The 27,561-nt window shown below is 50.3% G+C and overlaps 1 protein-coding gene across 1 annotated transcript; it reads right to left on the bottom strand.

Moving 5' to 3' along the window:
* Positions 1-333: 333 nt before the first annotated feature.
* On the bottom strand, positions 334-27,222 carry apc (APC regulator of WNT signaling pathway). Its single transcript, XM_084693554.1, has 16 exons — positions 27,045-27,222; positions 22,282-22,434; positions 14,493-14,577; positions 14,039-14,225; positions 13,555-13,663; positions 13,346-13,459; positions 12,659-12,742; positions 11,087-11,167; positions 10,477-10,575; positions 9,818-10,196; positions 9,379-9,474; positions 8,933-9,072; positions 8,755-8,832; positions 8,160-8,276; positions 7,776-7,990; positions 334-7,669 (listed from the first exon to the last, which is right to left on the bottom strand). Exons 2-16 carry the CDS (start codon positions 22,414-22,416, stop codon positions 1,384-1,386), a joined length of 8,205 nt encoding a protein of 2,734 aa, XP_084549680.1. The 5' UTR covers positions 22,417-22,434; positions 27,045-27,222; the 3' UTR covers positions 334-1,383.
* Between the last annotated feature and the right edge of the window lie 339 nt (positions 27,223-27,561).

Raw genomic sequence — 27,561 nt, 5'->3', positions numbered from 1 at the left:
GGCTAGCATTCCTCTCGTCAAGCTCATACGATGACCTTTCGGTTATCATCCTTTCCATTTTATTGCATATATTTGATGTTAGTGCGGTTGGACTGCAGTTGATCTGTTTAGACAGATCCTTGCCAGGCTTTCTAAAAAATAATGTTCTTTCCTTTCTGACACATTTCCTGAGCAATGCATCTTTGCCAAAAACGCATTCACAAAAGGCCGTTCCTATCGATTAAAATACTGTTGTCACTTGGTGACAAAATACTGGTTGAAACAATTATTAAAAGTAAGGACAAGACCCAATATATTTACTTTAAACAACAAATTGACAGACAAAACACCATATGATTTTCCACCAAAAATGTTAACGTTTATTATGCTGAATTACATTATGTAAATTGCCTTTTTTTCCTTGAATATCCAACCATTTACTTTATTGCATAAAAAAAAGAAAAACAGTCATTCACACAGTGTAATATTTTTTTTGGCAGAACAATACATCCTCTGATTATGTGCTTTATCAATTACAGTGATTACTGGGGAAATTAAACTGAGCTTTAAGAACCATATAAACACCAAAACCCCTACAGTAATAATTTAATCTTTAGAAGTGTTCATTCAGTCCTTCAGAGACAGTCTCATAAAAAGCAACCGACTCACCTGATAACGAGAAACAACAGCAGAGCAATGTATCTATCTACTCTCTTATATAATCTATTTCCAATGTAAATATTCTCATCCAAAACATTTGTGAAGGTTGAGGTTAATTCCTTACTTTCAGAACACATACAATAGTGTAAAACTTTACACTAAAGCTACCAACACATCATGTGACCACAGAAAAGTTCATCTTTACTTCTGGAAACAAACCATTGGATCAGTACATGCAAGGGAGGGGTTTATAATACATTTGCAGTAGTAAAAATGAAAAACCTTTAGAACCTAATTCATGTTCATTAAAAAAAACAAAAGATTAAGTAATATCAAATCCATCGTTAAGTGTTTAAACATCCCAAATATGCATCTTTAAGTGATTAGCTTTGCCAAGTCAGGAAAGATACATGATCTTGACAGAAGATTAAATTAAATACATACATAATTAAAATCTGTACAGTACAAATTCACATACATTTTCCTTCACAGGTGTCCCTCTCTCTCTGATAACCAAGTGTCCCAGCCACATATCTACCAGCAAAGAAACAGTGCCCCTCCAATAAGCCTCACCTACATAACCCTCTAGTGATCAACTACTATTTACATATTTCTGTTTACCACCAAAAGTTAGGATGAACCTATAATTTATTTTCAGTTCTATACAACATAAATCAAAGAGTATCTTTATGTTAAAGACATTTTCCCTAGATCTTGGGCGTTCCAAGTCTGGTGTCATTTGACTCAAACGGAGGTTACGATGTAAGACCCACTTTCTCCGGAACTTTCCCCTTTAGAGTCTTTCTTTTTCGCAGTGGCGGTGACAGGTGTGGGTATCTGTGATGGCCGTGGTGTGATGCTGTCGGCACTGCTCTTTCTGGGGCTAGGGGTGTAGTTGAAAGGGCTGACCCTAGCTGCAACAGCCCCACTGGGTGAACTGTGCTTGCTAGAATTGGTGGAGCTGAAAGGGGTACGTTCAGCAACGGGTAGTTCATGCGCGTCAGGGACTATGCAAGGGGTGCTTTGAGCAAGTTTGAGGTCCGCCCCTTTCTTATCGAGACTCTCGCTGCTCCTGAACAAGTTTAAATTAGTCTCTGAGCCAAGCCTGCGAGCAGGGGCGACCTCGCTTGCAGTCGACTGTTTAAGATGAGTTTCACTTATGTCCCGGTCAGAAGAGGGTTTTCTAGCTGGAACACTGTCAATGACAGGGGGAGTGTTTCCAGTGGGTGATTTTCCAGATTTGGGATTGTTAATTGGACAGTCCTCAATCCTTACCCATACATCCTCACTCTGAGACACGGCTAAGCTCATCTGGTTCCTTGCCATGTTGCAAGAATCCACGGAAGACTCATGGCCTTCTGACTGGGGCATGTCGCTGTCTTTCATCTTCCTCCATGTTCCTTTTAAAGACGTGCTGCCATCTTTGCCTTGTGGTGACTTTTGGGCCGGGCTCAGCGGCTGCCTCTCGTCCTCGCTTTTGCCCTTTTCGCTGGATTCGGAGGACGCCGAGAGAATGGAGGAAGAGCTTCCTGTTCTCTTCCAGGTGCCCACCCTGGGAAGGGAAGAGGAGTGTTTGCTGTTCTCCCTCTTCCACGTCCCCGTTCGGTTGATTGGGAGCCGGGAGGGGCTCTCTGACTGAGATCTGGAAATATCCTTCCTCACGGATTTTCCGTCCCCATTTTCCGAGGAGCTCTGGCTTTGAGGGGACTTGCGCCAGCAGCTCCCCTGAAAGGGCAGCGTCAACGACATATCTGGCAAAGACGGGCTGGAGACGGGTGTTTGAGACTGGCTTGGCGAAGAGGGGGACAAAGATTCAAAGGAAGCGGACTCTTCTAATTTCCTTTTTAGTGTTGGACTAGGAGCCTCTTTGATGAACGTTGACTGGCGAACCAGCCCCGGTTTCTCTGATCTATCCGACTCGCTCCCACTTGATTTGGTGGAGGACATCCTGGATAAGTCTGCCTTTTTAGAGGCACTCGTGCTTCCACACTGATTAAGACTCTTGGATGCAGATTCACTTCTTGGGATTCCACTGGCACTCCTTGGCAGGCCACTTTGTTTGGTCCCTTGCTGACCCATTTGCCTCCCAGGGGAGGGGTAGGACATCCTGCCCGATCCAGAGGATTTTGTCGAGGACGCACCGGGAGAGGCGGTGCGTGGCAATTGGGATAACTTGTTTGAAGTGCTCAGACCATTTCTTCCTGGGGAAACAGAGGTGCGGCCGGGTGACTGCATCGGTCTGGTCAGGGCCTGTTGAGCTGGTCTTGACGGAGTTGAGTCTCTCGATCCGGATCTGGAAGAAGCTTTACTGGACCCTCCTTGAGATCCAGGTGTCTCCCTGGCAGGAGCGGGGTCAGCTTTTCCAGGTGTTTTGATGCTTCTGGGTGAGTTGCCAGAGGCCTGTACTTGTGTGGGTGGCTTTGACACAGGGCCACGAGCAGGGGGCTTCTTCTGCACAGGGCTCGTGCTAGGGGAACTGCTTCTAACACCTGGGACATGGATCATCGTCCTCCCACGAGAGATCAAGGGAACAGTGGCCTGCCTTTGCTGAGAGGAGGGAGTCTCCAGGCTGGGCCGTGGTTTTCCTGTGATTAGACTTTTGTACACTTTTTTCCCTCCTTTTAAACCTTTGGTTTGCTCTTCCTCTTTCTTTTTTACTTCCAGTGTACCCTTTTCACCAGGTTTTAAAATTCTAGGGCCTCCCTTGTTGACCACAGGCTTATTGTCATCTGTGTTGGAGGGTAGGTGGAAAGGGGATCCGATCGAGATTCCTGACTTGAGGGAGAGGATTGAGTCAGAGTCGGATGAGCCCTGTCTGGACAAGCTGGCGGCTGCCTGGTGTAAACTGCTGACAATTGAATTTGCACCTTCTTGAATAGCCTTCCAATCGAATGACTCTGAGTCTGGTGACAAGGCCTGCTCAGACACTGGACTGTGAGTATCCGTGAGATCTAGAACGAGATCGGGCTCTTCAGCCAGAATGCCATCCATACTTTTCTCCTCTGTGACACCTTGGTCGGCCCCCTTATTTCTGGCGGGTTGTTTCTTCTTTTTTGGCATGGCAGAACTTATGCATTCCTGCAGGAGATCGTCCTCGGAATCAATGCTAAGGGAGCTGAGGGAACTATTTCTAGAGAAGCACACAGGGGTGTCTTCAACATGAAAGGCTTTGGGTGCGTAACCAGAAGCTTGGGGTCTTGGAACGTCCACCTCTTTTGGATCCTCCTTTGGCTGGTCTTTGTTGTTGTTTTCTTGGTCAATATCACTTAACGAGCTTAGAGATGAGTTGCGAGAGAAACAAACCGGGGTGTCTTCGATGGAGAACTTCTGTTTCTCATCGGGCACCGGGCCTGTGTTTTCTTTGGCTGGCTGAGGGAAAGTGGCAGGCTTTTGCAGAGGCTTGGTCGGTGCGGTGGGCACATGCGCACTTGCTGCCCTCGCGGATGGCTCCCCGCCGTGCCGCGGAGGTTTCCTCTGGTCCTTGTCTTTTCTTAGCTCGGCCTTTTCCTTTGAGAGGTCGAGATCGTCGTCTTCAAAGTCCAGCGAACTCAGGGAGTCGTTGCGCGAGAAGCAATACGGCGTGCCCTCTATCGGCGTGTAATGGTGCGGCGAGTCGAAGGTGAAACCAGGGCGTGTCGTTCTCTCCTCTACGTTTGGCGTCTTATCTGGGAAGTCCCGCGCCGCCATTTTTGGGTCTTGCTTTTTGGTTTCCTTGTGTTTGTCCATATACGACGGCCCAGCCGAAAAGTTGTTTGGAGCATCTGGCCTCTTTAGCATCCTTGCTCTGTATTCACTACTCTGTGGCATTGGCTTTACCGGAGAGGTGGGCTTCCTCTTCTCAGCCTCTTGCTGGACGAGACTAACAGGAGAGGAGGTCGGGTGCTGAGGTTGGTCGTTTGTTTTCTGTACTCTGAAAGGCTTGTGGGGTTTTCCTTTTGGCATGGCCGAGCTAATGCACTCCGCCAAGATGTCATCTCCTTCATTTTCTACTGTGGCAGCTTGCGTGGAACTTGCAGCACCGGCATCCTTCTCCTCTGTGCTTTTGCCTTCAGGAAGAGTGTCTCTTCTTTGACTGGAGGCCATTTCTCCACGGGGAGCGCAACTTTCGGAACCGGCAAGCTCATTGGGGGGAGAATCAATGGTGAGGTCACTGAGGGACGTAGCTGTAGAAAAATTGATAGGGGTGCCCTCCACGCAGTATATTCTGGGCATTTCGTCTCCATGGGGGAAGTTGCCGTGCTTCTGCTGTTGTCCCCTGTTCTGTGGGGGAAGAAGTTTATATACAGGAAGTTGGCTTGGTTTGCGCGCAACCGGTGGGGGTATTCTGGATGTGGATGGGGGCGACTGTTTTTTAGGTTTCCTCGATGACTTTGTGGGCATGGCAGAATTGATGCAAGCCTCTAGTATTTCTATGTCATCGTCATCAGAGTCATCCAGAATGTCTTTTTCCGCCTCGTTGGACGGGTGATTCTCTTGGCCACTGGGTCCCTGTGCATCGTCCGCCTCAAGCTCAGCCTCATTTCCCTGCTCGTCCTCGTGAACCGGTGGCATTATCTTGAGCTCCACATCCTTCTGAATGTAAGGTTCGTCGAGGCTTAACGCACTGAGGCTGGACGCGCAGGAGAACCCATCCGGGGTGCTTTCCGTCGCAAAGTGCAATAGGGTGTCGTTGTCTTGGATCACCTGGACTTTTTGAATGGCGGCGTTGACGGCCACGTGCCTAGGAGCCATCTCCCTCTTCTCCGTGAGAGGGGCTACTTTCTTGTGCTTCATGGGCGCTGGGTGAGGCGGCGGCGGAGGAGTTTTGCTTCTGCTGGGCGGCATCGTCTGACCCGGGCTGTCGGGCAGATCGCTCGGGCTGATGATCCCGCTGACCATCCCGCTGCACAGCTCACTCTGCACAGAGCTTGCAATGGAGTGGCTTTCGAAGCTGTCCAGGGAGCTCACGGACGTGCACCTGCTGAACATGAGCGGCGTCTCCTGGACGTAGTGTTCTGGGGGACTTTTCGGCGTCTGGGCGCCACTCTTCGACGGCGACTTGGCTCCGGATGAGAACTCGACAGCTTTGTGGTGTCTGGATCCTTCCCCGTGGCCATGGCTCCTTGGAGGCTTCATCCTGACATACTGCACCGATGACTGGCTCTCGTTTGTACGTTGATCTTGAGGACCGGAAGGCTCTTTTTCTGCAATGGGAAGAGTCGGGTAGTTGCTAGCGGCGTTGATGTTCCTCTTGCAACTCTCCATTTCGTCTTCGTCCGAGGACAGCGACGACAGAGAGCTACCCCTGGAGAAACAGATGGGCGTGTCTTCGACACAGTATGTCTGCAGCGTCTCTTGATTGACAGGGTTCTTCTGGCTCACCCGGGTCTGCCTCGCTTGGGCTGAGGAGGAATGAAGCTTCTGCCTGCCTGCGTTCTTAATGGATGTCACAGAGGACGCGGAACCCTCTTGACTGTGGTGATCTTTCACCGAGCTCTGAGTGGAGGAGGGCTTTGAATGGCTGAAGATGGGAAGATGGGATTTTTGGGAGTAATCGATTGGTTGTTCCACGTGATGCTCCTCACTGTACTTGATGCTGTAATTGGTTGGCTGGTCGTCGGGCTCTTCCTCCTCGGAGTATCTCTCACTGTAATTGGTTGGTTTGTCATCTCCATAATCATCCACAGTGCACATGGTCTGATTGATCTTTTTGTTCATTCCTTGGCTGGAACCAGGAGAGCTTTGATCTGGGCAATTGGCGTTTCTAGATCGAAACCCCGCTTGAAGTTCTGTCTGGACAAACCTTGGCTGATATTTCTCTTCCCCTTCTTCTCTGCTCTCTGTGTACAATGGGTAGCCGGGACTTTGGGACCTCCCAGGCCTCTGGTCAGAACGTTTCATTTCCTCTTCCATGTGCTTGGGCCGGGCCCACCTCTCGTTCTGGCTTGGGCTTTGCCTCCCAGAATTCAGCTGCTCGTCAGAGTACTTTAGACTGTAGTTGATGGGCGTGTCCAGGTCTCCATCATCATCCTCCATGTGATTTGCATTGTAAATCTTATGGGCGAGATCCGCCGGGTATTTCCTGTAGACGCAACACTTCCCTTCATCGTCCTCGGAATAGGAATCGACCGAGGGCTTCATCTGACCTCTCTTGCCATAGCCATCAGTGCTATTGACACTGTTGAGGCTGTCATTGGACGCCCTGTATTCCAACTTGGGCATTGGACAGGCTCTGCCCGAGTGATCCGGTTTGCTGTAGGCGTATGCGTTAGAATGGCCATGTGTTGCGGTCGTACGATGGGGCTCCTGGGTGTTTTCCGGCGTCCTGTCGTCCAGGCCTAGGTGGATGTTCTGCACATCGTCCATCACCATGACGATCTGGCCTGTGGTGTTGGGGATTTGAATGCCCATTCTCTTGTTCTCCATGTCGGGGTGGAGCCCCCCTGGCACTCCCCTCCTATCCCTGTCCCCACTCCGATCCCTCTCGGCCCTGACGATATCAGCGGGCCCGCGGTTCTCCCTCGATGACGGGCTGGACAGAACGGGCGTGTTCATGTACTGGGGTCGCACGGGCATGCTGTTGGGGCTGAACACATCCGATCTGGACACCCCATCGTAATCGCCGTAGGCATTCGCTTTGTGTCTTGGCTTGCCCCGGTGGGCCTTGGGGCTCAAATTGTCTATGTTATCGAACGTTTCCGAGAGATGCTGCGCATCCAGTTCCTCGATGAGGGCTTTCTGTTTCCTGACGTGGAGGGAAGGCATGCTGGAGCCAGGGGACATGATGTTGGCATCCTTGTACTTGGCAGGCCTGTTGGCCATGAGGTTCCTCAACGCCGCAGCGCTGCCCATGGCGATCATCTTGTGCTTGGAGTGGATGAGGTTCTTCAGCATGCTCACGGCACCCATGTCCCACAATGCCTCTTGGTCTTTCGTGTTCCGAGCAGAGAGATTCCAGAGAGTTCCACAAGCGTTGCTTACTATGGTCAGGCTGTGAGACTTAAGGTGCTGAAGAAGAGTCTGGAGGCAGCTGTTTTCTCTTAGAACTTGCCTAAAAACAGAAAAGCCATGATGTGTTAATGGGCATTTATGAAAAACATGATTACAACACCCCCCAAAATAAACTTGTATCCTTTGTTATTTGAAACACAAATTACCTATGATCTTCGTTGGTAGCAATGAGACTAGACACATTGCGAAGGATCCCTCCTCCACTCTCAATAATGGCAAGAGTGTTTGTTTGGCTCCTATAAGTTAGAGTGGTGACCAGGAAGGCCAATGCTCCTTGTACAGCACAGATATCCGCCTTGTTCTCAGTGCAGTGAGCTGATAGGTTCCAGAGGGCACTCAGTACACTCTTCAGAGTAGATTCCTTCAACAGAAATAAACGCGACACGTTGAATATCCAAAGAGCACAACCCGTTTCTGTGGGAGTATTTGATTTGTCTAGTGAAGATGTCAATTATTTATACGGGTGCAGACTGCTGTGCGCACAGCGAATCCAAAATCAGCCTGGCGTGTAAGAGCGGGGCCTGTCTCACCTTTTGTACCTCCAAGGCACACTCCATCAGAGCTCTGACACAGCCCACCTCTCTCAGGGTCTTCTTGCTGTTCACATCCGCACGCCAAGACAAGTTCCTCAACACGCTGGCAATGACCTGGGTAGAGAAGTCATATTTATTTGTATAATATATATATATATATATATATATATATTTTAAGTACCGTAATTTTCAGACTATAAGCTGCGCCTGTTGTCCCATTTTTCGACCCTGCGGTTTATATAACGGTGCGGCGAATCTATGGATTTTTACAGCTGACGGCTAATAAATGGGAGCTTCCTCAAGCAGCCATCTCTTTCCCAACAATCCCCTATGTACAAACCCTTACATATGGTAATTAAACATTAAAACACCTGCTGCTTATACAACGCTGACAGAAGACATCCCTGCTAAGATTTATAATACACTGACATTTTTCCTCCAATAAATGTATTATTTTCTGTGCAGCAAAAGATGGCTTCTCGTGACCTTAATACAATGGTTTTATTTTGATGTCGGCTACAGATTAAAACTTTGCTAGATTATCTCTCTGCAGTAAGTCATCCTACTTGGGGGGGATTTGAGAGCTGCATACCTGCTGTAGGTCCTCACTGTCAGACTTCAGCTGTGCCACCATGGCCCTCATACAGCCCTTCATGGAACACAGGGTGGCCTGGGGATTTGGAACACAGACAACGCCATCTATGTCAATCCATACTGTCACGAGTTCCAAACCCTAGCTTGCAGCAAATGACCAATCAATGGTATCCGACCTTATTGGCTACGTCCCCAAATGTGAGGTTGGTGAGGGCCATTCCTGCATATCTCCTCAGGGTAACACTGTAGTGGTCGCTGGTTAGGCCGTAAATCTCGCAATCCACTTGCAGAAGCTCCCCGATAGCCTGCAGCCCCCCTGGGAAATAAGCAGAGCGCCCGGTAATTACAATCAATAATGCAGTGGGCGAGTAAATAAATGTTTTACTACGTGATGTCCTGGATCAGCCAGCACACACAGGGCACGTAACACATTGCGTGGCTGTCATTATGTATAACACATGATGCCTCGCCGCGTGAGATTCTCCAGTGAGAATACATCTAAAATGTTCGATCCGTTTTTAACGTAGCCTATTAAACTCAATATTTTTTTCAATCTGGATTTACTCGATAAAAAAAAAGAAGATAAGTGCATGTAAAGATACAGAGTACACCGCGTGCTTACCAAGTTCATTCATGGCATGTCTGTGCTCTTCGTCAAAAGACAGCTTCATGAGAACACACACCGCTGGGCAGATCTGGTGCTCCACCGGAGAGGGCACTAGGAAACACAGGAGCGCGACATCAGGGTAATAACACGGAACGCTTTCCATTTGAAACACACACATACATTTACATTTAGTCATTTAGCAGACGCTCTTATCCAGAGCGACTTACAGTAAGTACAGGGACATTCCCCCCGAGGCAAGTAGGGTGAAGTGCCTTGCCCAAGGACACAACGTCATTTGGCATGGCAAGGAATCGATCCGGCAACCTTTTGATTACTAGCCCGACTCCCTCACCACTCAGCCATCTGACACGTACTGTCCGTTTAAAAAGCGAGTAGCCCTGGTCACACTTATCACTATGGGCGTGACAATTGGAATGATCTGAACGAGCCTCACTTGGGTTTTGGTCCTGGTCCACCCCCCTCTCGTGGCTCTCCTGCCACTCCCAGCAGGTCTCGCAGTACACCCGGATCTGCTCCAGGAGGTGCAGCACGCGGATCTCCCTGCGGCCGCGCTTGTCGTCCGGCTGCGAGTGGATGATGTTGTGCAGGGCGGCGCTGGCCCGGGCGCGCGCCTCCTTGCTGCCCCGGGAGTTCCCCAGCAGCACCGAGTCCTTGTCGTTGCCGTGGAGCAGCTGGATCAGCAGGGGCAGGCAGCCCGACTGGCGCATGGCGATGCAGCTGTCCTGGGAGCTGGACATGGCCAGGAGGGTGCGGGACATGTCGTCCTTGTCGTGGGTCCCCAGCATGGAGAGCAGGGAGTACACCATCTCCACCTGTTTGAGAGGTTGGGGGGGGGGGGGGGCAGGATGAGGATGTACAGAGGATATCAAGTGCAAATGTCACACTGATATGGAAAGTGTTGGCAGAAATAAGCCTCTTATTTGAGATGTTATACCGAATAGGCATCGTAATCGCATTTCTGTAAGCCATCGTCTAAACAGATTATCTTAATGAAATTGTCAAATCAGAGGGAATTTAACCGTTTGGACTCTGGAGCGTTGCCGAGGGGCTGGTTGACAAAGCAGAGAGCTGGGGGGGGGGATCTGCGGTTACCTTGGTGCCCAGGTGACTCGTCAGTTTCCGGGGTACAGAGTAACTTCCTCCATAGCTCATCTCGCTGGCCGAGTCCGAATCCAGACGACTGCTGGAACCCTGGAAGGAGAAGCACTAGCCGTTACCGTGCGCATTTCACACAGGCTAAATGGCCGCTCTGTCTAGAACACACAAAAAGAAGTGGATATTCGATATGGTTGATCTTTGTCATCGATACTGCCACTGGATGCTACTCTTCCCTCAACATGCTACATTCGCCCAGCTACAGTGAAGTCAGACTACATAAAAAAAAACAAAAAAAAACATTAATATTACAAATGAGACCGGGGAATGTGCCTTTAACTCAAGCTCTGGACTGAAAGCAAGCAAAGTAAAAAACAAAAGCGTCATGAGCGTTAGTTGAAAAGACAGGCGATGCTTTGAGCACAGTCAGGCTTTTCACGACAGCTCAGCGAATCCCCCTTCTCTCTGCCCCTTTAGTGAGGCAGAACCTCGCTAAAGTGCTGAAGTGGAATGGCATAACCAAGCCCATCTATTAGAGATGGGTTATGCTGGGGGAATGCTCGTGTGGTTCTGTTGAGATGGAGGGGGGGGGGGGGGCAGTCTTTACCTGGGCACAGCCAGCGCTGGTCATGGCACTGTCCCCAGAGGCCTGGGCTCCCTCGCTCTGGGTGGCGGGCTCATGCTTGCTCTGGAGGGAGGGGGGGGGGGGGGGGTGAGGGAGGGAGGGAGGGAGGGAGGGAGGAGGAAGAGAACAAGGAGAAGATGAGATGAGACGGCCGCATCAATATGAGAGAGTGTGAGTCAACAGGGAGGATACAAAACCGGTCACCTGGAAGAGGCAGAATTTGTTTAAAAAGAGAGGACGGGGGGGGGGGGGGGGAGGCAGACAGAGAGAAGAGCAACAAACACAGAACAAGAGAGAGGGAGAGAGGGGGGGGGGGGCAGACCGAGAGAGAGAGAGCGCGCTTCAGTCAGTGCGGCCTAAAGTGCTTGCAGAATCATCATGCTTCCTTCCCTGACCTACATAAGCTCCAGCTCAGCCTGCAGGATTACAGTGGAGGGGGGGGGGGGGGGGGGGGGGGAGGGGGAGGGACATTAACCGCGTCCGCCACGAGATTGATCTACCCCCGGGAACGGGGGGAACGCGCTCAGGAGACCGAATACGCACGGGAGGGAGGGGGCCAGACGATAAACAAACGCTCGGCGTTATCGACAGATTGATGGTGTGCACACGGGGCACGTTCTGTCAGTGTGCCGCCAGAAAGGAGAAGGCCCAGCCCGAGCCAGAGTGCCCCCGGCTCGGATGGCGTGCCCGTGCGACACACACCAGGCCCCGTGGGCCGGCTCGTCGGTGCATCCAACAGGAAACAGAAGGCTGGTCACCGATGGCTGCACATGCTCACCCACCAAGTCTTCTGGTGGAGCTGGGAGCTAACAATGTCCCTCTTTTCCAAAAGGAAGAAAGAAATACTAGGCGCATTAGAGCACTTTCCTATACCACAAGGAGAGCGCATTTGGTTTTCACCTCAGAAGTCAGGGTCGAGGGAGGGAGGGAACTATGTGGGATGGATGAAGTTAAGCGCATGCACTTTCCTATACCACGAGGAGAGTGCAGTTGGTTTTCATCCCGGAAATCAGGGTCGGGGGAGGGAGGGAGCTATGTGGGATGGATGAAGTTAAGCGCATGGATGCGGGAGGATGGATGAAGCGCGGGAAGACGCCCGGAGGATGAGGGGAACACCGTGTTCAGGTCACATGACCCCTGCGTCGGATTACTATGAGCGCAGTCCACGAGAATGCTTCACAGTCGTGTATATAGAATGTATACAGACAATACACATGAAACATCACATGGAGGATTATATGGACCTCCGCAAATGGGATGGCCATGGCATGGAGGGGGCACAGAGATGTAATCCGCATTAGCTTCTTTACATGACTACAATTCAACAAGCTGTGACTAAAGAGAGCAGTTGGGCATGTCCATCAAGTCGAGCTTTTCGAAAAACACATCCAGCCTGACGCCGGGAGGTTTCCCCAAAGGGATTTTGACAGCTCAAGTTTTCAAATGGTGCCTTGTGCCTTTCCAAGGAAAACACTGGTCATACAACATACTTAAAAGCATTACAAGAATATACAATTTTCGCATATATATATATTTATTTTTTATTTTTTTTACCTCAGGTTCTGCGGACTGAGTCTGGAGGTGCTGTCGGATCCTCAGCATGTCCTTTTCGATCTGCTGAATCCTGGCTACGCGCACCTAGAAACAGGGACATTCGCCCCATCACTCATCCGAGGTGGTCAGGTATCACATGATGGGAAAGGCTTTCACAGATGGGGAGATAATGCCTTCATATTGAATCTCCTGCGCTCAAGTACTTACTGCCACCCACACGTTATCCCAGCCAACCTCATCTATGTCCATTAAAACGCCAGGTCATTCGGTTTTTGCCCGGTTCCAAACCTAGCTTACCTTCAAAACTATCAGAACAGTATATCCACATTTTATGATATTAACCCTAGCGAACCCCAGAGGAGTTAAACCACTCATAAACTAGACCAGTATTTATGTTTGAGGTCCATTCTTCTCATCCTCCTCGACTTCCATGACCTTCCTCTGTACCCACCCACCCACCCTGGGCCCTCCTCCCTGGTCCAGGGCCCTCCTCCCTGGTCCAGGGCCCTCCTCCCTGGTCCAGGGCCCTCCTCCCTGGTCCAGGGCCCTCCTCCCTGGGCCTCCTCTCGGGTCCAGGGCCCTCCTCCCTGATCCAGGGCCCTCCTCTCGGGTCCAGGGCCCTCCTCCCTGATCCAGGGCCCTCCTCCCTGATCCAGGGCCCTCCTCCCTGGGCCTCCTCCCTCTCACCTGTGCCCTCTTCTCCATGTCCTGGCAGGTGCCCAGCTGCTCCTCCATGGCGGCGCGGATCTGACGGGCCTCGAACTCCAGCTGCCTGCGGGTCATGTCTGTCTGCAGCGAGAACTACAGGGGGGAACACACACACACACACAGTCAGCAACTCTGACGGTGGGGAAAACCCCGTGGCAAAAAGGCGCTTCACAAGCCGCCGCGCTCACGTTCTCAGTCAGCGGCAGGCTGTCGATCCTCTTGGTGAGGTTCTGCAGCTGGGCGTAGTACCAGTCCTTCTCCTTCTCCTCCTTCTCCAGCTCCGTCATCAGCAGGGACCTGCCCTCGGGGGGAGGAGGAAGGCGGGACACGACAACATTACAGGACAGTCACACCCCGGACCTGGCGGGCACGTGGTGGGTTGACTATCACAACGTGCACATACCCTGTAAATCCCACCCGTGTGTAATCCAAGAGGGAACGCTTTCTTAACATGACTTAATGTGTCTCGAAATTGAGTTTATCATTTGGTTCGATCTGAGGCGAAGACGCCCAGACGGGATCCTCTCAGAGCCCCATCAGTCTGATCTCAGTGAACGTCTGGAATTACTGAACACGGATCGATAAAGGTGAAGGAGGACGGGCCCTCTAACGGTGCAGACGGTGTCGGATGGAATAACAGCCGGCTGGGCTCAACGTGGAAGACGGGCCCACCTCTCCTTCTCCAGCTCCTCCAGGTAACCCGCGCTGTCGCGGCCTCCGTTGGCCACCCCTCTCCTGGGGACGGAGCCCCCCGCGGGGCTGGGGCTGCCGTCTGTGGACCTGGCTGAGCCCGGGCCCTGCATGGACGGCTTCTGTCGTAGCTTCACCCCCGGGAACGAGTTGGGGTCCATGCTCATTTCTAAAGAAAGAAAGAAGGGAGTCAGGCGGCTGAGCGGTTAGGGAATGGGCTAGTAAACAGAAGGTTGCTGGTTTGATTCCCGGACGTGCCAAATGACATGTCCTTGGGCAAGGCACTTCACCCTACTTGCTTAGGGGGAATGTCCCTGTCCTCTGTGAGTGTGTGTGTGTGTGTGTGTGTGTGGGGGGGGGATATTTATGTTTAATCTGTGCTCTAGACCTAAGAAACAGACGCTTAGGGATCTCGTCCTGGGTGACAAAGCCTTACCTTTCAGTCTTTCCAGGAGATGGATTTGTCCGGATGCTTCTATAGAGTCTTCTTCAGCGTTTCCTTGTAGCTGTTTAAGCACCTCCTGCGCGACAGAACAGACAATCCGTCAATGACAGGGTCCGGAAACGGTCCCAAAGCTTGAAGTTATTGGTTGACGAGTAAACAGTGGGGCTAATCATTTTAGGCTGAGGCCATCCAACTGATAACGCTGCTAGACTCTGTATGAAGGGAAAGGCTTGAACAAAGAGAGACAGGGCGGAGAGGGCACGATATCTCTCCCCTTCCCAGGGCTTTGAAGTGTCATCAAATAGCTTTCCTGGCCAACAGAAGCAAAAAAAAAACTGCTCTGGGGGCCTACAGACAGACTGCTGCTAATTCTTTAATCTCACCCTCCCTTCATTTCATCTCTCACTAGGCTCTCTGTCTGTGTGTGTGTGTGTGTGTGTGTGTGTGTGTGTGTGTGCGTGTGCGCGTGTGGAAACGGAGGGGGGTTATGGATCTTCTCCGAGTGATTAGATGTTGACTAGTTTGATGGACCAGGACCCGGGCTTCAAAGATCTCCTGTAGTGTCGAGGCTTTGAAAGAGACCTTTCGACTAAATTAGTGGCTCCTTTCTAGATAAAAAGGACCAATGAACATTCGCCTGAAAACCAACTCGAAATGCAACCTGGAGGCACCAGGACAGCAATACAGATACATTGTTTACTTGGTACTTGGACGTTAGAGAACTCAGCAATAAAGATTGATCTACTTTGGCTACTTTTTTTTTTTTTTTGGGGGGGGGGGATTAATTGCATCACAGTAACAACCAGACAGAAAGGACCTCACAGCTTTACAGATCCTAAAAATACAACCAACCCACTAAAGAGGACCACAGCTGTTTTGTTCGACGATACCCGTTGCATGGCTCCCTAGCGGTCCTTAGATAATGTTGCTAATATTTTCTCGAAATTAAAGCTGTTCCGATCGCGCCCCTCAGACCAGCTGAGACATCATTGGACATTTACTCAGACACAATCAAGAGGCTGGTTGTAAAGGGATGAATCCCCTCTCATCGAGCCCTACAAACGCGAGCCACACTAGGCACTTGCTTTGTATCCCGTAAACCAAGTCTTTCCTAACAATACAATCCCCTGTTAAGTTAGACAGTTCACTAACAGCACTTGCGCCATGACCCATTCCAAAAATGCATTTTGGGAACCCTTTGCTCGCAATCAAGATCTCGAGTCCAATTGATCGATAAACATCAATGTCATCTTCATCTGCAATGAAGACCACGTTGCTAGCAATAAAGATGGGACCTATCCATAAACCCTTGGCACAACAGTAAGACAGTTTACCGCATAAGAACACCATGTGCCGATAAAGGAAAAGCCGTCCCATAATACTTACCACAATAAACCTACAGCGTTCATCGAGTGAAAGGTGGATAGTCATAGTCCTACAAGACAACACGGCCACAGTTCGAAAACCCCTCCAGAACCATCCAGCGCGACCGGAGCAGGGCTTCCGGAGGCTTTCATAGCTCGGGGGGGACACCAGAGTACAGCGGCGGAGCCTCCGACTGTCCGGAGCGCGCGTGGGTGTGAGAGAGAGAGGAGGCCACGGCGCCGGGCACCATGTCCGACAGCACGCCTCCCTCTCAGGAAGCCTTGCCTTCCGCCCGCCCCGTGTCAGAGCGTCGGTCCCGGCCGCAGGCCCCAGCTGCTTCCCATTAGACCCCGGGGCTCACTCCTACATAGCCAGCGCACGACCCCTGGAGGGTCAGCGTGTCCGCCCCCCGCCCCCCTGACCTCCGACCCCTCAACCCCACCGGGGAGGACAGGGAGGGCTCGTGGGGGCGGGGAAAGGAGGATGGATGTGTTTGGAGGCTAACGACGCGAGGCCAAACACACACACACACACACACACAGCTCCGACTGTGTGACTAAGACTGGACCCGTGGCCGATGCAGCGCTCCTGTGAAGACCGCGAGTGTGACGCGGATGATCTCCCCGAACAACGGCTTCATTCTCTGCACGGGGATCATATGATAAAGGGCCCTCTTTCTATTCCGAGTCAGCCCAGCTCACAGAGGCCCACTGCCTTCAGCATGGGGGGTGATAAACATGTTGTTCCAACATGTGAAAGCCCCCCGGGCGGAACTCCGAGCACTCGCAGACGACAACCAAAAAAGGACGCGAATTGTGTCAACTCGACACTGCTGTTTTGTAAAACCTTTTAGGTCTTTGAAAGGAACCTGTCAGCGAGAGGGCGAATGAAAGATTTGCACTTAAATCCACTATCCACGAGGCAAAAAAGCCGAATCGATAACCGCTAACTCGTAAATCGCTAACGCTAAACTCGTTTCTCTTTCGGCGTACCACGCTCATTCCTGGAGGTTAAGCCACTCCCACTCACGACAGTCAGCTGAGGGAGATACAAGACACGGGTTTAGAAATCCCAGATAACCCACGCGAAGAGCTCCGAGCCCGGCCTCGATCCGGGGGGTTGAAGAAAAGGTCATCCGATCCTGACGTACGGGAAATCAATGCTGTCAGAGTACCCATCGGCAGGGTCAGATCGCAGCGCGCCGGGGTGGCTCGCTTTGCATTTCATGTGATCCGAACCCCCGGGGGGGGGGGGGGGCATGGGGGGAGGGGCTCGGCTCTGAACATAGGAGGAGGGGAGGCATCATGTCCTGTTTTTGTAGAATGGGGGAGATTTTTTTTCTTTCTGGCATGTCCTTGAGATGTAGAGGAAAAACATCCCATGATACACATGGAGGAGTGAGGAAACAACAGGCATTGTCGTCATGGGAAGGGCGAGCGTGGCGGGTGGAGATTAGGAGAGGAAGGCGTGAAATACTACCCCCCCCCTCCCCCCAACAAGGAGACCTCGCACATCACAGAGCCCGTATCTTGTAATTGAAGGATTACAGCACTCAAAATACGAGTTGAAGCACAATATGCAGCCCACGCTAGCTGCGTGAGCTGTCCTGAGTCCTAGACGCAAACCTAAAAGGTCTGGCTCAAAAAAAAAAAAAAAAAAAAAAGACTGACGAAGACTCGAGAATCGGAGCCTCTGGGATTTTGCTCTTATATAAAGAGCCTGACGAGACCTTTTTTCTCCCAAACATTGTTGAGAGCTTAGGTTGCACGGCGTGTCCAGCAAATCTTAAACCTTAAACGTCTCCACGGAGAACAACAGTAGACGCCTATTCAGACAACCCCCTGTACCATGTATGCTGGGAAACACTGTGGACTCTCACACCCGCCATTGCAACTTTGGCTGATTTATTGCTGAGTCATCCACTAAGTGGTTGCATTGGAAGGACATGACTAAACAGGGCAAAGCCACATGTGTCACTTCAAACTGGAATCTCCCCCCCCCCCCCATCCTACACAACCAGCCACACCATGGTGGAATCAGAGGTTGCCAGAACAGGACATGTCACTGTGTCTGTTCACCCGCCCCTCCCCCCTCCCCCAATCCCCAAACGGAAGACTCAATCAAAGCTGGAACATTCTCTCAGTTCTTCAGGGGGAATCACAGGTGGCTCCCCCCCTCCCTCCCCCCCACACACACACATCCTCCATCCCTACCTCCCCACACATAATCACTGCTTGTGAGGCAGCGCGGCGTCGGAAAAGACGGCATCTGGGGCGGTCGGAGCGAGCCCCGGCATGCCCGCGTCGGGAGGACCGACGCCCCCGGGTAGAGCGAGAGCCTGAGCGCCACCCGAAGCTTCCTCCGAGTCTACCGAGCGAGCCGCGTTTGTGTGCGGGCGGCGGCGGTAGCTGCAGTTCAAAGGAGGAGCATTTTCGGCGAATGCTCGTCTGTCTCTCTGTCTCTCTGTCTCTCTGTCTCTCTGTCTCTCTGTCTCTCTGTCTGTCTGTCTGTCTGTCTCTCTCTCTGTGTCTCTCTCTGTGTCTCTCTCTGTGTCTCTCTCTGTGTCTCTCTCTGTGTCTCTCTCTGTGTCTCTCTCTGTGTCTCTCTCTCTCTCTCTCTCTCTCTCTCTCTCTCTCTCTCTCTCTCTCTCTCTCTCTCTCTCTCTCTCTCTCTCTCTCTCTCTCTCTCTCTCTCTCTCTCTCTCTCTCTCTCTCTCTCTCTCTCTCTCTCTGTCTCTGTCTCTCTCTCTCTGTCTCTCTCTCTCTGTCTCTCTCTCTCTGTCTCTCTCTCTCTGTCTCTCTCTCTCTGTCTCTCTCTCTCTGTCTCTCTCTCTCTGTCTCTCTCTCTCTGTCTTTCGCCGGCCGCAGCTGCGGGGCTTTGAGAGCCCGCGGTGGGGAGGAAGTGGCTGAAGGACGGAACTGAGACGCATTCATTACATACAATGGGAGGAAGGGAGGGGAGAGACGGAGAGAGAAAGGGGGAAAGGGGGGTGAGAGGAGAGGAGGAGAGAGAGGGAGGGGGTTGGGGTGGGGGGTGTGGGAGGGAGGGGAGAGAGGGACAAGAAAAGTGCCCCCCCCGTCTTCCCTGAGGTACAGAAGGAGGAGAGGAGAGCCTCAAATCGATAGACGGTGCCCAGGGAGGATCGCGTTGCCAGAGAGAGGGATTGATTCCCAGCAGTAGTCATCTCATCCATTAGTCACAAGCCACCATAACGGCATCAAGACCGCCATGCACCGCTGCTCGGGGTGACCCGATGACACGATGATAGCTCCAACCCTGACCAATTCGCACTGTTGTTGCGAAGAGCGCATTTCATAGGCAGAATCAAATTCCGATGTGAAATGCACAAATATACACTCACACTGACCGGAGGCGGTACGTGGCTGGCCGAACCACAACGCTTTCTTCCCGGAAGGACACGAAAAACAATACAGATTGACTAAACAGATGCTCTGGTCGTGAACTGACGATTTCACCACACGACACGGCTCATTCTTCGACCTCCAGGTCCGATGCCAGATAAGAGACAACAATAAACAGGCTTGTCGCGGTGCGGCGCAACGCATAACGGCCACTGCGTCCGCTTCTAGCGCAGCACTCAGACTGCAGCAAGGCAGGTCGGCTTACCGAATCACTGACTGGACAGAATATCTCTCTCTCTCTCTCTCTCTCTCTCTCTCTCTCTCGGCATTTGAGAGCGTAGCAGACGCGGAGCTGATCGGGCGCATTGTTAATAAACCGGCCCATTCAGCAGCCCAGCCTCACCGAGGGCGAACAACGGCCTTCCCCAAACACCGACCTGGGGAGCGGGAGGCAAAAAAAAACCCAGGCTGGCTGTCGCCATGACTGGGGTGGGGGGGGACAGGCTCCACTCACCGGTGCTGGAAGCCGCCCACCGGAAGGCTCTCCCAAAGCGGACGACAAATGAGGCAATTAGGCTCGCGCCGAAAAATATCACCGGCGAGAATTGCGACTGGGGGGGGGGGGGGGGGGGGGGGTTCCGCCGCGATTCGCCTCGCGCTTCTTGATGATCGACTTAGGAGAAGGACGCTGAACGAGAGCCCAGAGCGGGTAGGAAAGGAGTGGGACAGCACCAGAGAGCCCGTGACAGCAGCGGGCCTCTGTCTCTGGGCAGAGAAGCCAGCCCTCTGACCCTTCCTTCCGGTACGAAGAGGAGCTCCCAGCAGCCATCCTCCTTATTATCATGCATGGCATAGCAGCGTCCTCCAGGGAGGGGGACTGGCATTCTGGACACAACCCAGGGAAGGAAAAACTGCCTGCCCCTGGGGGGGGGGGGCAGGCAGTGAGAGACTGAAAAGGTTGGCTGGCACCTCCATCCGCAAAGCCAAGTTCTCTTTCACCGCGAAGTAAATGCTAGGCTGCAGATACCGACTGGTAATGTCCTCCCGAAGCCCCGCCCACAAACATGAAGGGGACCTGTTCTCTCTAAGACATGGCGGGCCGTATATCAATGAGCTCATGAATAATGTATTCAATAATCCTCTGGCGGCAGACAATGTACAATATGTGGCGAATGTGGAGAAAGCGCTTGGGGAGGGTGGGGGAGGAGGACATCCTCGTCCGGGCATCTGCCTGCAGACGGCAACCAGCCCGAGAGTGAGCCCCCTTTCATGGTGTACGCCGTGACGCCGAGACTTAAGCTACACATCCACACACATGTCTCGTTCTTATCAGTCAGCTGAGCTACATTCCTTTTACATGGAAGGGGTTGGGAGAGCAATGGGTTTTTAACCACGTAGATGAAACATGACTGTAGTTTAGTCGTGTACGTCACCCTTTATCGTCCTCTCAGGTCTGGTTAACGATGGCCCTCTGAACCGCCCCCATTAATAGCATTTTGATCTAATACTGCAAGCTCTAATATTCTAACGGGATGACGGTGGGAGGCAAACTAAATGTCATGACCATTCCGGAGAGAATCGCTTCTTGACGAGCCATCTTCGCTGACAACACTACAGTGGATTGGACTAATCTGAGTTGGCACCGGTGACTACCCATGGGTGAATTGTGCGTGTGTGGGTGTGTGTGTGGGTGCAAGAGACCAAGGGTCTAAAACGTCTCTGTGAATGTAGCCCAGGGAGTATGATCACATCCTCCCAGCCCTCACCCTGCCAAGTCACATCCAAGTCTGCACTGCCCGCCCCCAAACAGGCTTCCACCGGGCACATCCAAGTCTGCACTGCCCGCCCCCAAACAGGCTTCCACCGGGCACATCCAAGTCTGCACTGCCTGCCCCCAAACAGGCTTCCAACTGGCACATCCAGGTCTGCACTGCCTGCCCCCAAACAGGCTTCCAACTGGCACATCCAGGTCTGCACTGCCTGCCCCCAAACAGGCTTCCAACTGGCACATCCAGGTCTGCACTGCCTGCCCCCAAACAGGCTTCCAACTGGCACATCCAACCTAGCAGTTCCTCAGAACAGAGTGGGACTAGAACGGAGTGGAGGAAAACAAAATAAAAGATGGTTTAGGTAGAGGAAGGTGGGTCAAATGAAATGTTTTGACTAACTACAGAGAGTGGAGCGAGAGAGAGAGAGAGCGAGACAGTGAGAGTGAGAGAGCGAGTGAGAGAGAGAGAGACAGTGAGACAGAGCGGCGGGAGAGAGAAGCCGGTGATGAGGTTTAATTTCAATGTCGGCAGACATGAGGAAGTATTTTAGTCGCAGCTCGCTTTACGTTCTCTAAATCAGGGAGGAAGGATTACTGGCCATAAATTAGTCCGCTTCCTCAGTTTCACCTAAGCATTTAGCTGTAATACATAGCAGAATTTTGCCAGAGAACATTTGCACACATATATATTTGGATGAATCTGTAGCAGTGAGCCCTAGGGGGGAAAAAACACCAATGACAATGCCCTCTTCCCATTGGCTGTCAAGGGTCCTTTTTGGCTCTTTGTATCAGATTGGCTGACTCGTACCAATCCTCCTGTCTCTAGACTCCATGGAGAAGAATCTCAGACGGATCAAATCCCCCTTGAAAAGGCCCAAAAAGATAAATCACGAAGGCCTGCGATTGGCTAACACCACTAAAGCTGGCATCGTACCAAACACAAGGACAATAGGCTCCAAAGTTCTGTCCTGCAGTAGAAAACACTTTCCCTCGAAAATGTTGAACTCGGGGAAGTGTAACATTCAAGTGCTTAACGTATGAGGTGAGGTTTTTTGTGCGTTTCATATCCAGCTGAGAGTTTGACAAACGATCCTACACTTTTATAATAGTATGTTAATAATTTTTGTTTGCTACTCAAACGAGATGAGTCACAAATGTAACAAGGTCAATGGAAAAACCCAATCGAGGCACATCATCCAAACACACAGCGTGGAAGAGCTTCTGGGGTGGCCCGGGCAAGTCACAGGGGGGTTCCAAATGTCTTGCGAGAGCGCTAGCTACTGACCTTCATATTAGACGCCTCCGTCTCCAGCTTGGTCAGGTGGTTGGAGTTGTCCTCGAGCTCTTGTCGCAGGTTGGAGTTCTCCATCTTCAGCGCCTCCACTTGCTTCAGCAGCTGATCGTAAGACGCTGCAGCCATCTTACACTACCTCTTGGCCTGGAGAGACACACAATGCTACACGTCGATGCCGATTCTTCACTCTTCAACGCGGCCCATGCAATATCGCGGCTGTTAATTCGTCCATTGGGATTGGGCTAATGGTTTAGTGCTATTAGGCTTATGATGCATGGGAGCAATTTGTCAACAGCGTAGAGTGAAAGCTGACTTGGTTTTAGATCCTGCAGCTAGTGCCATCCAAGATGTTCAGGGACAGATTTAGAAAACGGTCTTAAAACAGATTTTAAGACCCCCCCCCCCTCCTCATCGCACCCACCCGCCCCCCTTGCTGGAGAGAAGCTGGACTAGGACTAGGCTGGGCCTGAGGGCTCGAGCAGGTCAGAGACGCCTAAGTCGAAGCAAAGAGAAACGCACTCGGACAAAAGCAAGATTCAGTGGAAACGGAGGCAAAAGGAGGTTACAGTCGTTCTGCAGGACGAGAACACTGTAAATGCCTTGTGCTGCTGTGGGGTAAGAGCAATTCTCACACTCGTGTGCACAGGGTTTTATTTGATATACTTATTTATTTTTAACAGTCAACATCAATTATTCAACCGTGGACAGATTTGAAGGCTAGGCTAGGTGGTGGGGCTTACGATTCATTAATACATTTTATCGAATCTGACTGAAAACACTGTCAGTCAGCCCCATGCCTGGCTAGCATTACCTGAATATGAGTCTGAATTGTGATTAGGATTATGCATTATTCAGAAATATTTATTGGATTTTTTGCTTTTCATGTCATGAACTGAATGCTCAATTTCCCCAATAAACGCAAATAAAAATACAAGGTCGATCTTGGTCTAGTCAATATTTTGTCGACAAAGGATTTAGAGGGGGTGTGGGAGAGGATGAAGGGACGAACAACGGCAGTCTACAGAACAGAGGACCGCCTCATCAATATTGCATCAATTTTTTCGAATGCATTAGCTCTAATGAGCACATTTTGGGTTCCAGTTTTAAAGGTGGATGGTCCATTAACATGGAACAATGAAGGAGAGAAAAAATAAAAAAAATGAAGCTTGTCTTCCTGTGCATCCAATATGGATTCCCTTCCAGAGCCAGCCCCCTCCTCCTGCCTCCCATTTCCAAATGACGATTCCATCTTGACACTGCAAAACCACTGGCCGTTTACATTTCCCAAGGCTGACATTGCACTTGCGACACTGCACTGACTGCGTCTTGCAGTCCGTATAGCTACACTTAAAAACCCTGCAGTCAGCTGCAAAGTGACAAATGCCCTTCCGTTGACATCACAAAGAAACAGTGGGCAGCCACTTAGTAGCGTTACCCCACACTTAGCCCAGATAACCTAGCCTCTATATGGTACAATACAGCCCGGGATTAACGACGATGTCAGCCCTAGACAAAGAGACAACCGGCCCTGCACTCCCCGACACCGGCATCCAGAGACAGCCCATGACACGGCTGCTTTGTCTGTGCAGAGCCCCTAACCCAGCGATATGGTTGGGACCAGCCCCTCTCTTCTTCCCCACCATCTTAGCACATTCCAGCAGCAGGACTGACATTTCGGGCATCCAGCCACAAACAGGTTCTCCCTCTCCTTCACTCGTTTCTTTACTCTTTTGGATTTTTTTTTCTTCACCCCCCCCCCCCCCCCCCAAAAAAAAATCCCTTTCTCCCCCCCCCCCCTCTCTCCTCCTCTAACACAATGCAGCCTTGCTTTTTTTTTGCGCAGCCTTTGCAGCTCCTGATGATAAAGTGAGAGTGGAGGAACCATGCACATCCCCCACACCCTCCCTATCCTTCTGCCTCTCCCTCCCTCTCTCTCTCCTCTCAACAACCAACCATCAAAACAAAAGGCTTAGCAGCTACGCCTCACTATTCACACAAACACATCATTATTCCCCCCGTGAGCTCCACAGCCAGCCCTAATCCCCATTAACACAGCGACAAAAAAACATTTTCTCTCTCATTTCTAGCAGCCAGGAATCGGAGAAGAGGAAAACCTACCCCATTTCGGTAGCAGTGACAGTCTCCATCCCATCTCCCTCTCAACTGTGTCAAAGACGCGAAAGCACATCCAGCCAGCCCCGGTCACATGGCCTTGCGGTGAGCCAATCAGCAGGGTGGACCAGCCCTGTTCCGTGGTTCTGCAGTGACCGACGCTGGCTGGCTTGCTTCCAGTTCTCTGCACAGCTGCTTCCCCAGACTCAATTAGGGCTCATACTGGGAGTGGTGCTGGTGGCAGCTCCAGGCACTGGAGACTGGGCAGGGGGGCGAGGAGAGGGGGGGGGGGCAGGATGTGTGAAGTGGGGTAAAATGACAGGTCAGAGAGCCTGAAGGTCGGCCACCGATGGCAAAACAAAGACCCTAGAGAATCTATAATGACTTGCACAAATGAAGGATAATAATAAACCAACAACAATGATAAACCGACTGCTGATAATTAGGTTAACCCCTTAAACTAATATTAGCTTCAAGCCAGGAAGAACGTTGTTCACATGAAATTGTAAACATGAAAAACAACCTTTTTTTTTTTTTTTTGTAAATAAGAGAGATCACAAACGTCTACAAGGTCTAATCCTAAAACAAAGCCAATCCAAAAGGACCAACAATTGCCTTACAGATCTGGCCAAAGCCATTAACTGGTTCACACCACAAGGTTTCATTTGAGCAGAAATTCTAGCCTGGGCCTTTTCCTCCATGTTTTCCTATCCTCATCCTTACATTTCCTGTCACTCTGCACTCTTTCTTTCCCCAAAAAGTAGAAATACCTTTAAAAAACTAAACAAAAAACATGCACACCAAACAAACAAACAAAAAACTTAATATAAACACAAGATGTCACCTAAACAATGATTCCCTTCCATAATTACATAATTATACAAAAGTATGTTGCTGAGTGTCAACTGAAACAATTATAAATTCAGTGAGCAAGAAACAGTGGTAAAATTTCAGTGGTCATACAAACCAAATATAGGCTATATCGTAAATACTGCCTGACTGGGAGTCTACAAATGTTGAAGAGGAAACACTTCCCTATCCAAATCAAATTCCATAACAAAAGAAGCACTGCTCAACTCAATAAGAGTCCCATTACGCGTAGACAGACACCAGAGCAGAACCCAGAACCTACTAACACGCACAGTAGAAATCGGATTCGATAGTCTGTCAAACATCACGAGGATCTCATCTTTCTGATCAAGCTGAAAATAGTACCTTTACTCACACACCTAAGGGCACTCACACATCAATGCTCCAAAGTGCTGGCCTGGGCCAGTCCTGACTGGTTGGAAAATTCTGACAAACATTCATGAGGATGCATTTATTAAGCCATCAAATGGTATAAGTTGTGTGGCTTTAAGTGCCTGAGTCTTGTAATGGGCTCTATATTTTTTCAAACACTATCGGTATTGTGCACAGACATTTCTGGAGCAAGTGACCGATTTCCAATGCCATTCTCAAACAGGGATTAAATCTGATAGCTACTTTGTCCACAGATATAGCCTATTTAGGAAGTAATAAAAGATGCATCTTTCCTCTTGGTATTGGATTGTACCAATGCACTAGTATTGCAAATGAGGATATTGCCAAATAAAAGCAGAGAAATACAGACTTCTTGAATGAACTTCTTCATAGCGATTATATTCTGCGTTCCCTCCCATCCCTCCCCCACTAACTGGATCTGAATTGATGGTCTGTACAACAACAACAAGAGAGAAGGAACAAGTGATTTCTGAATGTGGCCTTGTTTTTTTATATGCAAATGCAAGAGTTTTATAAAAGAGCAGAGCGGGCATTGGCCCTCCTTTAGCTGGATCCTGGTTGTTACCCTGCTTAATAAGCTTCTCACATTCTTCCAGTGTGTGAGGGTGAAACGTCCAGTTGAGGCTATTCGATTTCCAGGCAACAGCCAGAACAGCCCTAACGATACCTCAATGCTCATTACAGCGTCTGTTTCAGTACCCAAATTTAACCAAACGTGGCTACACGCAGCTTCAGAGTGTGGATTAGTTGACTCTGGTGAATTCAAATAAATTGTCAGGCGAAATCATAGTGTGAACCCAATGCAAATCAAGCATGTTCCGATACACAACTGATTTGTAACTAGCTAACATAGCAAGCTCCTAGCTACTGAGCAATAACATTGAACAGACGTGTTGTAATCGCTAGCTAGCAATAACACCAAGTTAACTGCTATGATAATTAGAGATAATACTAATTGATACGTACTGGTTTCTCAACTAAAACTAACGATTCATTTTGTACTTCATGTGAGCTTCAAATATAGCTAGTGTGTTTGCATTCTAGATGTTGATGATGGCTGAACTGGCAAAACGACTAGTTTACCTAGCTGGCGTGCGTTTAAAGCCGATAACTTGATGCCAGTTAATATTTCACGGCTGTGTTTGAAATGGCTAGGATGTAACAGTAGCTAGATCTTGGCTGTAGACTTGTGGTAGTTGCATGTGTTGTTATATTATGCGCCTGGTAGCTGAATAGCTTGCATAATTATTACTGGTAGTGTTAGCCTCTTTGGTCAGGACGCTAGTCATCAGTCCTCCTACTAGCGTACTTAGATTTTCTTAGCAAGCTAGCTTTTGCTAGCTATGTAACTAGCTTAACAGAAAGGTACAATCTCTTACCTCTTCTAACATTCGCTCCGGTATCACTAAATACTCTCATGAACGCATTCCAGGGACCAAACGCCCTATTAAATCCACGCGAATAAGTTTCGAAAACAATCCATGTCAGCACACTGTAGAGGGGAAACTCTTCATGAGTCAAACTAAACTTTTCCCTTTGTGTCTCCCTTTCCGTTTTTTCCTGTGCTGTTTGTGGCATACAAGAAGGGTAAAGCCAGCCTCAATAAGGAATCCATGTTCCGGCGGATTTCTTTCAAAATAAAGGTCTTGAGACAAATTTAACTAAAAATGTTTTTACCTTGGCAATCTTTTCCCAAAATTATTTTTTACTGTATATCGAGGGGACTAGTATGAGTAGCCAGAGTAAATTTCATACATGTGAAACTTTCCTAGTCAACGTTAGCAGGGGGTGCATTTTGTGGCAATACATATCAAGACAAAATCTTTCACTTTTTGAGTGATTTAAGCGCGCGCTCCCGCGAGGGGTTGCTTTTCAGGGCGGGGTGCATCTGGGGGC

The sequence above is a fragment of the Hypomesus nipponensis genome, chromosome 27 (assembly GCF_054491055.1).
Source record: "Hypomesus nipponensis isolate SF chromosome 27, ASM5449105v1, whole genome shotgun sequence".
NCBI lineage: Eukaryota > Metazoa > Chordata > Actinopteri > Osmeriformes > Osmeridae > Hypomesus > Hypomesus nipponensis.
The sequence above is the reverse complement of the archived record's forward strand: the minus strand, read 5'-3'. Positions and strand labels throughout refer to the sequence as shown.

Bases quoted from the DNA above. Each gene is read 5' to 3' on its own strand.
- apc (XM_084693554.1), bottom strand. From the start codon at position 22,416: ATGGCTGCAGCGTCTTACGATCAGCTGCTGAAGCAAGTGGAGGCGCTG. The intron at 14,226-14,492 runs GTAAGGCTTTGT...TTCTTTCTTTAG, and splicing joins TCTCCTGGAAAGACTGAAAG to AAATGAGCATGGACCCCAAC. The intron at 10,576-11,086 runs GTAAAGACTGCC...TTCTCCTTCCAG, and splicing joins CCAGCGCTGGCTGTGCCCAG to GGTTCCAGCAGTCGTCTGGA.